This window comes from Sciurus vulgaris, assembly GCF_902686455.1.
Source record: "Sciurus vulgaris genome assembly, chromosome: 1".
Taxonomy (NCBI): Eukaryota; Metazoa; Chordata; class Mammalia; order Rodentia; family Sciuridae; genus Sciurus; species Sciurus vulgaris.
In genome coordinates this window covers 38,066,234-38,081,295 of record NC_136461.1, presented here as the reverse complement: position 1 = coordinate 38,081,295, position 15,062 = coordinate 38,066,234, and the positions used below count along the sequence as shown (strand labels likewise).

The 15,062-nt window shown below is 44.9% G+C and overlaps 1 protein-coding gene across 4 annotated transcripts in view; it reads left to right on the top strand.

Annotated features, from left to right (window-relative positions):
• The window catches only part of AGBL4 (AGBL carboxypeptidase 4), a 1,452,665-nt gene that overhangs the window by 1,304,472 nt on the left and 133,131 nt on the right, over positions 1-15,062 (top strand). For all 4 annotated transcript variants that reach the window (XM_079154653.1, XM_079154652.1, XM_079154651.1 and 1 more), the window contains one exon: positions 13,852-13,941. In XM_079154653.1, coding sequence (XP_079010779.1) covers positions 13,852-13,941 — 90 coding nt within the window. The remainder of the gene's footprint in view (positions 1-13,851; positions 13,942-15,062) is intronic.

Below are 15,062 nucleotides of genomic sequence, written 5' to 3'. Positions count from 1 at the left end.
TTGAAAAATGCCTTTTCTTCTTCTCATGCATGTGACATGTATTTCCATTATAAATCCAATCTGTTTGCTCTAAGCTCTGTGAGTTCCCTGGGGACATTGCACCTCTATTATCTTAGTACTTCTTGTCCTGTTCTCAGGAAGAGACTGTCTGCAAAAATATTTATCTGCTTGACATGCATTTCCTGTCCACTAGCTCTCCCACTCTTCCATTGTTATGCCCAACATGGCCACTCCCTGGGTCCCCCAGGCTCCTCAGTCATACTATTTTAGAGCTGGAGGGAACTGAGGGACCACCCAGTCCTGCCCCTTCTCACTACAATGATGGAACCAGACCTGAGCATGGAGGGCCTGCTCCATGGTCATGCTAGATGAGTGGCTCTCGATAGCGACTGCACATTGGTAGAATTTCCTCCTCCCCAGAATGTTAAGTCAGAAGCTTGTGGCATCAGTCACTAGGAGATGTTCTGGGAATCAGTAGTTTCAGAAAGCTCCCTGGTGTTGTTAGGGTGGAGAACCAGAAAATGATTCTTGCCAGTGCATTGTCCTCACATGCCTAGAGAAAAATGCCAGTACTCTCTATAGACAACTGTTTCCCAGGGGAGAAGGCCATCACAGGGGAGGCTCTCAAGTTGAGCAGCACCCTGTGCACCCTTCAAGCACCTGAAAGGGTGCTGTCAATCATGTATTTATTCTGTAAGAGCAGACACTTATGTTGATGAACAGTGCCAGGCACTGTTCTAAGAACTTTACCAATACCAGCTTATCACTGTGACAGTTTGCTATGGCCCCCATTTTACAGATGGGGAGACTGGAATGCCCCGAAAGTGGCAGGGTCCCAGTTTTTCACAGTTCTGCTAACCTGCCTCTCTAGTCCTCAACTCACATTTGTGATTCCGGAGAGCACCTTCAGGCCCTGGGTCTGCCTGGTTGGCAGCATTGGTCAGAAAATAGAAGGTGAGGCTAGAAGCTTCTGGAATCAGTGACATTGGAGGTGTCCTCTGTGATGCCTCCACAGTTGGCTTACCTTTCTCACCTGACACCTGTCCAGCAACTAACCTAATCCCACAGCATGAAATCCAGGTCTTTCCATCTCCACCCCTGTGTACCCCAGGTATAGTCCAAGGCAGAGGCACATAGAGTCCAGGTTTATGCTAGGAGTTTCATCCTAGGAGCTTGTGCTGCTGCTCTATCAAATCACCCTCTGGAAACATGTTCTTCTAAATTAAGTTTTGATAATTTACTTTTTTCAAGAAAAACTGCATTTAATCTAGGTTGTGTAGCCATTAAGACAGTAAGGATTTATAATATCCTAACTTGGGTTAACGGGTTTATTTCTTTAGCTTGCTGCAAAAATATCAATTATGGAAGTGGTTGTGCAAGGTATCTGCTCTCAGTCTGTGCCCTACATGAGTAGAAGCTCCCCTCTCTCATGCAGTCCAGGGCTGCCCTAAAGGCCTCGCTGTCCCAGTGCACTGCCGGCTGAGGGGATGTCGACAACCTGTCTGGACACTAAAACTTCTTCCACCCAGAACCTGTCCATTCCAATGTTTGATTATCATCCAGAGCATCAACAGCTTTCCATGATTTTTGTTCAATTCAAGCCATGAGTCCAGTGGTGATGCTGTGACTGAGCATTCAAGAAACAGAATGGAGAAGTTATTCTGGAACCAATCACGTGTTTCTGATCTAAGGTATAAAAATCAGTTCACTGTGAAGCCTTGGTCAAGTCACTTTCCTTGTTGGACTGTTGGCTGTAAAATGGAAGATATTAATTGGAGCATACTAAGTTCTAATTGTCACCATTCTGTGATGCTGTGTGCTAGCAAGCAGCATTATTAACTTCTTTGATCCTTACGGTGCTGGGAGTATCCTCATGGAACCAAAAGTAATTGGTGAAGTCAAAGGGAACGTTGGTATTACGTGTAACTGATTGCTTATTAATCCATGTACAGTGGTTCATGTTTAAAACCCATTGCTGAGAACTGCTGTGTGCCAGGTGGCTACTTATGCAGAGTTCATATCATGTGACATGGTCCTTTTGTCTCAGCTGCACTGATACCGCCAGTCTAAGGCAACTATTTTGATATGGGGACGTTTTGACACAGCTAAGACAACAAACCATTACACCTTCGACATTTTAAAAAACATTACCAAATATGTGCCAAGGAGACATTTCAGGCCAGCTCCTTCTGTCCCAGAACGTCCCCACTCCCATCTCCCCTCTGGCAAGGGGCTGGGGAAGGGCAGAAAAGAAGAAAAGGAGGAGGCTCTGGGTCAGGGATGGGGATGTGGGCGGCAGGGCAGTGAGGAGTTGGCGGGATGAAGGACAGCAGAGAGCAGACTGGTGGCGGGTGTGGGGTCTGTTTCATGCAGCACCTGGTAATTTTCAAAAGCAATTTTACATTTAAATGCAGCCATTTTAAAACTCTCACATCAAAACAACCATGTCAAAATGCCCTTCTCTGTCGCAGACAAAGGAAATGAATGCCAGAAAGAGATGAACAAGACAGGGCTCATGCCCCCCAAAAGCTTGGAGTCACCGGAGGGGACAGGCGGGACCCAAGAGAAGCAAATTACTATTCTAGTGCTGGGCAATTGCTGTAATAGCAGAAGGGGTGGGGACGAACGGAGCCGGGACGAGCCAGCGAGAGGGTGTGTGGGCAAGGCTTCCTGGGGAGTGGGAGTGGGAAATGCGTGTTGAATGACTAATAATAGCAAACGCTAATTGAGGGGTTGACATGTGACAAACAATCCTATTCCTGGCGTATTTTAGCTCATTTAGTCTTACACAATACCCCGTAAGATGAATATTAGCAGTACTTCCATTTTACCAATGGGAGGACTGAGGCGCCTGGAGGCTGAGTGACTGACCAGAGACCAAACAGGGAGTAAATGACAGTGCCACAGTTAGAGGCAGGCACAGCCACATCTAAGGTCAGGCTGTCTCCACCAGCCCTTCCTCTAGAACCCCCGCAGACACAGTGGCCTCTGTGAGCGAGCCACGTCCCTGGCCAGGGGGACATGGCACAGCTCATGTTCACTGCTCAGGCGCCTCTCACCGCTGACCAGGTGATGACCTTGGGAATGTGCTGACCCCAGCTGCCTCTCTGTTCCTATTCTTTGGTCCTCATCTCCCAGCACACATCCCTCGGGAACTGTTGGCTGAGCTCTATGGGCTCTGTCGTCAGCAGGTGCATACAGCAGGCACTGTTTTAGATCTGGGTCCTTAGTAGTTAAAAAGACAGTTTTTGCTGCTGTCTGGCCAGCAGGGCTAGTGTTCTTTGGGAGTCAGCTCTGAAGACCCAGGGTTCCTCCAGACAGAGGACAGAGCAGCTGCCACGGTGAGAGGAGCAGGTGAGAGAAGAACGAGAGGCGAAGCGGGGGAGGTGGGCAGGTAGGCAGCAGGCTGGAGAGGGGCCTGGGGTAGCTCCCAGCCTCGGGGGAAGCCACTGCAGGACAGGCACAGGCTGCCTGAGGGCGGATTGCAGGGGCAGGAGAGACAGAGTCCTGGGCTGTTGTTGGGATTCCCACCAACACCCAGCAGCAGGGGTTGAGCAGGGACGGGACCAACAGAAACGCGTCCCCAGCGAGCACCAAAGCTATGAAGTCGTCAGGATGTGGAGTCTGGTTATTATCTTTGCTCAGGCCTTCCTCATTCCTGACCCCTGCCCTCCCTGCCTGTTGCGTTCCATCTGTGGTCTGTTTAGCCACCTCACCAGTGAGGCGTGGGTGGGTTCGTTTTCTCAGAGCCTGGAACAATTCAGCTTCCCTGACTCCTCTGAAGATGTTGTGTTGAGAGAGAAAAAAATTACACTTTAATAGAAATACTTTTCCTTCATTAAATGAAATCTCCAAAGCCCAGTAGCATTTTCGGTGCTTATATAAAGATGCCAGTGGGGATTTGAGATTGAAAGTAGTATTTTTATACAAGTCAATGAAGATCTCAATAGGAAAGAAAGAATGCTCTTCAAATCTAAATTCCTCCAGCATTGAGCAAGGCAGATCTTCAGCAGAGGCCACAATCATATTACTCCCAGCCCTACCAGGAACTTTCCGGAAGTACTTAGAATGCTTATGTAGAGGCTTGGGCAATTGTATCATTAGAGACTTTCCAAGGCTCCAAACCATTAAACTTGTATTTCTGTTTGTACCTTCACTCTGATGACTTTGTATAAAAAGTCAGGTATTTGTAGAATTTTGAGTCAGAAGCAGATGAGAGCACATGCCTACACTCAGGTCCACACAGAGTAACGTCCCTTTATTTGGTATAGCTGGGGAATTAACTATCTCCATGCAGGTGTCAGAAGGAAGACTGGTCCCCAAAGATAGAAAGACCAGGTTCCAGCTCCAGCACTGAGCACTTGCTGCCTGCACGGCCTGGGCCCTGGGCTTGGCCTCACTCTACCATTCTCACAGGGTGCCAGGAGACGTGGGTCACAGGGAGTGGGACTGCTGACATGTGGCACTTCTCAAAACCTGTTCCTCTTCAGCTACCACCCACCTGACTGTCCTATTCCAACCCATTAGGATCATCAGTTCATAGTAAGTGCTTTGGTTGGTTGTTGACAAACAAGCTCCCCACCCCCTCAAATAGAGTGACTTAAAATGACCATTGTCTTATCTCGTGCAGTGAATCTGGAATCTGATCACCCATTTCTTCCCCCTGATGTCTGGGCCATCAGCTCTCCTGATTCCAATGGCTTTCTTATTTAAAGAAGATAAATGAAGGCTAGGAAAGGGGTCTGCTGTTGGTGCACAGCAAGTTAAAAACAGATCTTTTCTATAAACACCCCCATGCTGACAGGCTCTGAGAAGTGAGAGAAAGCTGGAAGGCATTGAGTTGGTGAAACCCTCAGATGGCAAAGAAACCACTGGAGAGAATTTATGTTTCTAGACAATAGATTGCTTTGGCCTCTCCCGTGACATCAGACTTTAGAGTCTGGTGAATCTGGCCCTTCCCCACCTTTACCAGGACCAAGACAGGGATTCTCACCTTTTCTCTAGGTTCTAGATTCATACAGCTAGCTGCTGTGCCTAGCAACCAGCAGATGTCCAATAAATGGCATCTAGTGAAAGAAGGATTAGTTTCCTGCTCTGTCTCAGAAAGCCCAGCGCCTGCCCCATCCTCCCACTGTACCCAGTAAGCAGGAGAAGCTCTTATTGCTTCTAACAGGCAGGCTGAACTCACACCTTTCACTGTGGAAAAATCCATTATGGAGAAGTCATTTGTCAAAGCCAACTGTTTAGCTGCTTTAATTTACATATTTACCAAATTTGATTAGAAGGTATTGTCTTCGACTTCCATCCAGCTTTCACCTCTCCTGGACTTCTTTCCTGGGGAAACTGTTTTTATTGTCCTTGTTGTAAAAGGGCACCCGGTAATTCAGTTTGCATTTGCTAATAAGCCTGCAGCTGAACCTGGCGAGGAATTCCTGGAGTCTGGGAGTGGGGGAGTGGCGGACTCCAGAGGCAGGGCGCGTGCTGGGGAAAATCTGGGCACTTGGTGCTAGATGATCCGATCACCCAGCCAAAGGGCAGCAGCGAAGACTATCACGACAAGTCCTTGTTGAGCACCTCTGTGTGCCAGGCACTAGAAAGGTAAATTGCAAAGAAGACAGGCAAAGTTATGACTGTCCTGTCACTTAAAGTCTTGTGACCCCAAGCATGTATAGAATCAGGTGGCTAGACCAAGAGAGCTCTGTCTGTAAGACACCAATTTTGAACACTTACGAGATTGGGTTATCTTATTGAAGTCTTATAAGATCCCTCTGGGATGGACCCTGTTCTTGTCTTCATTTTGCAGATGAGGATGTGAAAGCTCCCAAGGCCCAGGTCATGTAAGTAGATGCAGGACGGACTTAGATTGAACTCTCCTGTCTGATTCTAGAGTGCCAGTTCATAACCAGAGCCAGGCTTGACTTCTCCTCCAATGGTCTTTGAGTACCTGGATGGTAGGGACAGTCTCTGATTCCTCGCCATGTTCTCAGGGACCAGCTCAATGTTTGGTATTGGTCAGTGTTAGAAAATGTGTGCTGAATTTGTCAAAAAGAAACACAGTCCATCACCCTCAGCCTCTTCGTCTCTGAGGCCTCAGATCTGCCCTACCCTCCTCCACTACCTAAGCTAATGGCTGTCGGAGCACACGCTGTGTGCACTGCCCAGATCCCCCTTCAGGACCAGGTCGGGTTCCCAGGAGACTTGGTGGATGACAGCTCACAGCTGAGTCTCTCCCTGGGATCAGCACTCAACCTTGACCGAGGTGACGCCCCTGCCACAACCAGTTTCCCTTAATGCAGGTCACACAGCCAACTCCCTGGCCTCCTGAAATGACTCCAGAGGGCCTTCCAGCCCAACAGTCCTCATGGGATTGATTACAGTCACTGCTGAGTTCATCCTGATCCTGCTTAACTTGCACATCTCACAAGAATTCCCAAGATCAATCCCAGAGGGCTCCTGCTTGGGAATCTCAGAGTCTCTGGGTCTCTTTCCTAGGGACCCTGTTTCAGAAGGCATTCTGAACAGGTGACTCTGGATCTGACTTCCTGAAGATGCTTGTAGGATTCTGGGATGAAGACACACAGTGGAAGGGACAGCCTCTTGCCATCAGCCTGCCTACCTGTTGCCAGGTCTAGAGTGCCAGCCCTGCATCCACAGGGGCAGCCTATCTGAAGAGGGAAGCTCCATGCTGCTCCTTTGACTGTCAAAGTAGAGTCTCCTCAGCTGGTCCAAGCCACCTGGATCTGAGGCCTACACTTATTCAGCTTCCTCTGCTTCTCTGACAGACATTCACTGGGCACTTTCCAGGTGACAGCTTGAGTGGATATTGTCCCTTGCACACAGTGCCATGAGCAGAGGTCACACAGATGCTAGAGCTGTGTGCCCTGTAATCCAGATCTGCCTGATCACTCTCTAGCTGTGTGGTCTGGGGCAAGAGATTTGATCTCTCTGATTCTCTTCCCTTTACTCCAGTGAGGATATACTTCTCAGTGACCTTACAGATTTAGTCGATCTGATGGGCTCTGTGTGTCTCATGCAAGTCAGAGACCTGCTTTTTAAGACCAGAGAACAGTTTAAAAATGTCCTCAGGCCTTGGGAGACATTAATTTGTGAAGACATGTGAAGCACACCAAAAAAACTCCTATCTCCAAAGCCTGAAATTCCAAAACCAATGCTTTATTTCTAGTCAGGAGCAGCTCTTTCCAGAGATCCTTCCTATCTTCTTCTTCCAGCTCATGGAGAGTAGAACACTATCCCTAGCTGTGTGGCATAATGAATGGACTATGTAAAGATGGGATTTTAGGGCCTGGGAGATCTGAACCTAGCAGGAATGGAGTGGGAAGACTTCAGAGTCAGGAACTGAAAATAAACTTTGCCAACACCACTGTTTTCTCAAGATGGCCCAGAGGTTCAGCAGAGCAGGTGCTGAGCACTGGGCACAGCAGACCTGAGTTGAGGCTTCAGCCCTGCCTGAACAAGACGGCAAATGATTTATGACCAGACGAGGGGTTCGGCAGCGAGTTCAGGGAGGGTGAGGACCTGTAGTCTGGAAGAAACTGGAGAGGATTTTGGAGCTGAATTAGGGCAAAGACAGCAAGTCTGAGAAGTGGAAGCTTTGCCTGAGATGGTAACGACAAGGTCAGTCAGAATGACAGAATATTCTCTGAGAGTGGTTCTCAGCCAGGAGCTATTTTCTTTGCCTCCAAGGAGACATGGATATTTAGTAATGTCTGAAGATATCTTTGATTGTCATAACTGGGTGGGGTTATTAGCATCTTGTGTGAATAGCTGAGGGGTGCTGCTAACACCCCACACCACACAGCTCAATACCCTACAACGGTTATTCAGCTCAAGACATCTGTAGTGCTAGAACTGAGGACCCTTATTCCTACAGCTTGTCACTCAAACAGTGCCTGATGTTATAGGTGAAGCTACATGGCAGGGACCCAGACTTTTCCACTTAAGTTTTATCTATTGAGCTACAGATTATTATTCTCAATTTACAAGTGAGAAACTAAGGCTCAGAGTGGGTAAGTAATTTGCCTAAAGACTCACAACTCAGGGAAGTCAGTAGGCTCTCTGTTTTGATCCCCTCAGGGGACAGAAGAAACACAGGGACCGTGTCCTTCCCAGTCTAACTCTTCCCTCTTATTGGAGTCACCCTCCAGTCAGCATCACCAAGCTAGTCCTGAGTGCCTTGGATTGCGTCGGGTCCCTTGTCGGTCCAAACGCATCCACTGAGCCTCTGAGAAGGCTCTGTTGATGCTCCTTAGACCTACAGTTTCTCATAAAATTATATGCAAGAAACTCCACACCTCAACCATGTTCTTACTATAATTCACAGCCCTCCCCATTCCTTCTTTACTGCCAGTATTGACGGCACAAAGACACCCTCACATTACCTTCCGCATGACGTGTTTTGCTGATGAAATCAGATAAAGCACCGCATTAGCACCCAGTTGCCCAAGGACAGGTCCCCAGTGAGTGTTAGTTTCTTCCTTTCTTCCTCAGAGGAGATGCAACCCCACTGAGTCTCAAAGACTGAGTGGGAGTGATGCAGACAGGCGAGATGGGGGCTGGCATTCTAGGCAGGGAGGGAAACATGTGCCCTGTGTGGAGGTGTGAGAGGATGTCGTGTCTGAGCGAATGCCAGGAGGTGGCTGAGGTTGGGGCCTGTGGAAGAGGCTGGAGAGAAGTGTGGCCACCAGCTGCCAGGGAGGAGATCCAGGCTAAGGAGACTGGGCTCACTCCGCCCATAACAGCTGTGGAAGAGTTTTAAGCAGCTAAGGGGGACGTGGTGTGCCCTCATTTGCATTTTAGTAGGCCCACTTCCGTGTCCAGGTGGAGGAAGGACTGGTGAGGGAGAGCTGGATCAGGGAGGCCATGGTAGACTCTCTAGTCCTGAGTATCAAGCTATATCAGGAGAGATGGGGAAACAAAACTGACAGTGAACTTCTGGGAGATGTTTTTGTCCTTAGAGGGCCCAGCTAGTGCTCTTTGGGGACCCTTGACATCGGGTTTCTCGACCAGTGACTGGTAATTGACCAAGGGAGGGAGGCTCTATCTCCATCTGGGCACCAAGATTATGACTTTGGTCCTTATTTATGTTTAGCATCAATAGATAAGATGCAAAATTACTTAGGTTCTACATATTAACTAGGGGTTCTACATGTCTCCAGGGAGATATTTATAAGTTATCTACTGCTATTTCACAGATTGCTCTAGAGTTTAGCATCCCAGAAAATCCAAACATCTATCATCTCAGCGTCTTGGGTCAGGAATGTGGGAGCACGTAGCTTGTGGTTCTGAGAGTCTCTCCTGAAGGTGCCGTTGGTTCTCAGCCAGGGTTGTAGTCATCTGGGACTGGAGGCTCACTCACGTGGCTTTTGCAGACCTCAACCTCTCTTGGCTGTTGTCTGGGTACTTCAGTTCTTCACCATATGGGACCCTCCAGAGGCTGCAAGAGTGTCTTCATGACATGGCAGCTGGCTTCCCCCAAACTGAGTGATTCAAGAGAGTGAGCACACCCATGACCACAGTCTGTGTCTAGCCGATCTCAGGACTGCCATGTCATCACTTTCGTAGTGTCCAGTTTGTTAGAAGCAAGTTTAAGCTCAGCCCACATTGAAGCGGAGGGAATTTAATCTCTACCTCTTGAAAGGAGATTAACAAATTGGTGAATGTAATCTTAAAACCACCACAGGAAGCCTATTTAATCTCCAAGAAATAATACAACACACTTGTTCAGAGCATAAATTTAAGAATCATAAAAACCTAAGTTTAATCCTAGCTCCCACATTTGCTACTTATGAAAGTTTAAGCAAGTCTTTTAATGTCTCTGGATCTCAATTTCCAAATCTATAAAAGAGGTCTAATAATAGTATAGGGATAGTAAGATGTTTCATTGGGGTTACTGTGACATAAGATCATGCATGTAAAATGCCTGTCAGAGAGCAAGTATTCAATAAATATTACTTAATTCCTGTCACAATGGAATGATATTATTGTCCTCCTTCACACAAGATTGGGTAGTGTCAAAGTTGAAAGCACAGTTTCTGCCTGGGTTGGTACTCTGCCACACATCAGCTAGAAGCTCAAGGACAAGTTAACTTCTCCTGGACTTGACTTTCTATAAAATGAAAATAATAATCCCTAGTCCCTGGCCACCTAACAGGTGTTCAATAAATATTTTCTGAATAAGGAAATAGTGGATGATAGAGCAGTATAATGATAAAGGGGTTCCTGTGTGTGTGGGTGTATGTGTGTGTGTACGTGTGTGCATTCACACACATGGGTTAGAGGTGCTGGTATAGGTAGCACATTCAAATTCAAACACCTTCAGCTTTACTGGGCAGCTGGGCATGGCTGCCCCAGTTCCATCTGAGTGTGTCCTTGTACTCCTGAACGTGACAACCTCAGTGAGCTCTTGGGTTTTACCATTCCTTGTGGGTTGTCCTTGGTTGCATTGTTTGCTTTTTGTTCTACTCTAGCTTTGTTGAAATGTACTTCCTTCTTCATCCCTGTGCCTCCCCCAAGAATATGTTTAATTGGTTTTGCATGCAGCCTGGGGATTGTGTGACAGGAGAGGGTGGGGGTGGTCCTGTGTCATACCACCCTGCTACATTACCTTAAATTGATTTTGCAAATGAAAGCTAAAAGCTAAGCAAAGGCGACCCATCCATTTTACCTAAAGATGATTATAATGCTCTTTTATGGCCTCCTAAATGACAAAGCAATTTGTTACCTGCCTGCATCAACATTTGCTTATATTAGCACCCGAGATGCTTGATTTTTATTAGCCCCACGTTATCATTTTATGAAGACACAGGGGCTCAGTAAAATTAGTGTGCAAATATAATGCCCATTTTGCATTTCCCTGTGGTCAGCAGAAATGCTGAACGCAATTGAGTTGATACTGGGTCAAGGGAGACATCCATAAAGTTAGCCTTCACGGAGGGCCTCGGCAGTGCCATTTATCATTTCTGGACTGCTGGGATAGATGGGGTCAGTGTTAGGTACTGTTTTTTTAAAGGGTTTTGTGGTGGGGCTTTTTTATTATTATTTTTAAGTTAAAAAGCAATATAAATGCTAAGACAGTAGTTCAATTTCTATCAGTTATAAGGAATGAAACCAAACTCTCCTGTGTACATTGTAGATGGAAATGCAGAGGATGTTCAATCTTATAACATTGTTAGTAGATCAAGAAGGAGATAGGATACAATAGGGTTGCTGGATGGGAGTCAGGGATTGACTGCTGGCTATATGACCTTGGGCATGTCCCTTCCTTCTCTGAGTCTCAGAGTGTCCTAACCTGTAAATGGGGTTAGCACTGTTTACCTCATAAGAGCATGAAGAAGGTTAAATGAGATAATTAAGTATCTAACTTTCTAAACCATGATCTATGCGATGCATATTAATTTATTCATTGAACAATCAGTTTCTAGCACCTACTCTGTGCAAAATCCTGGGAGGGACATTAGGGATACATCCATGGAAGTTATATCTTCTCCCTTCTGGAGCTTATTCGGTCCTGGAAATGTTCAGATTCTCAATTCCTCTTTTAAGCTATAAACTTCTTTAGGACGGGTATGCCTTTGTCTCCCTCCCTCTTTGTTCTTTAATGTGCCCTGCGAAGTGATCAGCACAGGATGAGTTCTCATGCATTTTGTTTCCATTATATTTCTCGCTGTCTTTCAGGGGTGGCAGTGACCCCCATCCCCTACTGGTCCCCTCAGTGGACCAAACAAATAGTAGGCCTTTAGAGCAATTTAATGGAGTTAATATTATTTACTTTAGTCTCTGACATTTGTGCTTCTATGGGGATGATGGAGCATATTGAAAATGACGTATCACCAGCATTTTAAAAAGAGAAATCCTGTTAATTATTTCTATACCTCTCCCTTTAAATCATCCTCTAACATAGATGGGGCCTTTAATCCAATTTTACTCAGTGTTTCCTCCTTAATCTCCTTCAGGTCACTGCTCCGCTCTGTGCCAGTTTTTTTTTTTTTTTTTCTACCTATGCTGAGCACACTTCCCCTGCTCCTTCTTTTCTAGGCATGCCACTCTTGGCTGTTGTTTTTATCTAATAGCATCTTTGCACAATAGCTGAACATTATTACACAGGTAGCATTTGGTAGTGGCAGAAAGCTTGGATTCAGAGTTGGGGTCATATTTTCCTCCTTTTCCACATGTCTAATAATTTTTATTAGATCCTGGATATTGTAAATTATACAATATTGAGTGTCTGGATTTTGTTGTGTTCCTTTAAAGAGAGTTAGGCTTTGTAGAACAAGGGATTAAGTTTCTTTTGTTCAGTTTGATTTTTTTTAACATCTCTTAAAACTTTGTTAGAAGGTGTCTAGAGTTGTTTATCTCCACCACTAATCCACATTCTCATTCTCCCTGAATGATCAACTAGCATTTATGTTGTTGGAGGGAATTCAAATAATTTCTAGTTCTGTGTGACCTGGGAAAACTGTGCAGTTCACAGCTCCCTGGTCATTTTTTTCATCACTTTAACAAAAACATCTGAGATAAAGAACTCATAAGGAAGAAAAGTTTATTTTGGTTCATGGGATCACAGGTTTCAGTTTATGACACTTACGTTTGGGCCTGTGGCAGGACAGTATGTCATGGTGGGAGCCTGTGCACTTCATGGCAACTGGGAGGCAAAGGCAGAAAGGAAGAGGTTGGAGTCCCATTCTCCTAGTAACCTGATTTCTTCCACTAGGCCCTATCTCCTAAAGGTTCCATCACTTCCCAAATGTGTCATGGCTGGGGACCAAGCCTTTAGAACAAGGGCCTTTGGAGAATGTTCAAAATTCACAGTAGAGAATGAAGATTTACCCTATGCATGCACATCATAGGATCTAACAAAGACTCAAGGAGACACCTTTACAGATATCTGGAACTCTTTTACTACAGTTCTCCCTTCTCTCTGGAATTCAGAGTTTCCCACAATTGCCACCTGCTGAACTTGAACTTCAGTGGCACTTTCCTGCTCCGCTCAGGACACCATCCCTACTCTTTGGTCTGTGCTGGACCATCAGGCAGAATGCCAGGGCTATCATGCCTCATTTGTTTCCCTTCTCCCATGAATTATCTCACATTGACTTTTGTCCAATATTTAAAGATAATCATTTAGCATATTTTGTTTAATTTTCTGGTTATTTAAGGTGAAAAAGAAATCTCATCCCTGTTACTTCATCAAGACCAGACAACAACTTGGGTTCTAATCTCAGCTTCTACCAGGAACAGGGTGACCTTAAAAAAGTATATTACTTCTCTGAGTCTCAGTATCTGTTTTAAAAAATAGTTGTCTCAATATCATGTTGTTGTAAGGATTATAAATATGTATTCAATGTATCTGTTGCAAAAGGGGCTAATCAAAAAGCAGCTGCTACTATTACTAACATGAATAGCATTTTTACACCATCATCTACTAGATGTTTGCTGACTATCATACAATGTATAGTTTTTTAAATCACAATATAAAGTAGATATTGTCATCTTAATTGATAGAACACCGAAACTCAGAAAGATATACAACACAATCATTGACTCTGGGACTCAACTTCACTCATATGGCTTCCTCAGATAATTGTAACTATTACATATTATCATAATATGCAAAGTTACATAAAAAGGAAATGTAGTCTTTTAATAGTGGGTAGCTAGAGACATAATTTACTTAGTCAGCAATAGCTGGGCCTTAATAGTTCTAACCCAATGACTTGAGAGATTGATGTAAAGCATCTGACCCACTCCTCATCTGCCTCCCTCCCACACACCAGTCCTTAGTCTCAGCTTTCCTTGCCCTCCTTAGAGACCTTCTTCCATTTTATTTTACAGACAATCTCCGGGAAGGGGCAGAGCAGAAGGTGGTTTTCATCACAGGACGAGTCCACCCGGGGGAAACACCCTCTTCATTTGTGTGCCAAGGTGAGCTGAGAATCTCACGGTGTCCTGTGCCTGCTTCCCACATCTAGATGGGGCACTGTAATGATCTTTGGGACAGTTTAGTCACATGCGGAGTCACTATGGAAATTCACTTGTTGAAAAAGGTTGCTCTGAAACCTCTTGCTGAACCTTACTTGGCTTTGTTTTAATAAATGCTTATTGACCTGATGCACCCATGGATGAATCGATGAATGGATGGATGAATAAATGAATAGATAGAACTGAATGAAATTCTCATATGCCCTATGTGGAGGCTGAGCCAGACAGAGTCACCAAAATCCCCTAGCTCTTCTTGCCTCCAGCGGTTTGCAATAGCAAGAAGTCTATCCCCAGCTCAGTGTGTATGTTGGTAGAAGGGCTATGAAATGGGAAGGTAAAGACAGAATTATCTCTTCACCCATTCATCCACCATTCACTTAACAAACAACTTCTGAAATACCCACCATGGGAAAGGAAGTATGCTTGCCATCACACAACCAAAGGTAAACAAGATATTCTGATCAAGTACTTTTCTTCACAATTGCATTTTAAATTTATTACTAAATATTTAATCCATTTAAAATATACATTTCATTAGTCAACTATAGTCAACAATGAAAATCTATTACATAAATATGAACAATAACATAATAAGTGCCAGGCACTCATCAGTTCAAGAAGCAGAGCATTGTCTATTTCTTTAAAGTCCTTTGTTCCCTTCCTACTTTCCCCTCCCACAGATAACATCAACTCTAATTTTGTGTTCTTCATTTTTTTATCTTTCTTGATAGTTTTACTATGTATGTAAATATTCCTAAACCAAACATGCATTTTTTTAGTATTGTGTCTTTTTGAACTTTATCAAATGCTGTCATTCTGGATGCATTCAGACTTGTTTTCCAAAAACTCAGTATCCAAGTTGGGGAGTTAACTCTAGTTCACTCGCTTTTCACCACAGTGTTGTATTCCGTGACTATCTATAGTTTAACTTACTTATCTGTTTTTCTGATAATGAATAATTAAATTGTTTTCAGTATTATTTTCTTACAAATAATGCTGTTACATTATTATACATGATACCTTATGCACCTGGTGCAAATTCTTTTTTAAGATGTATAATATGG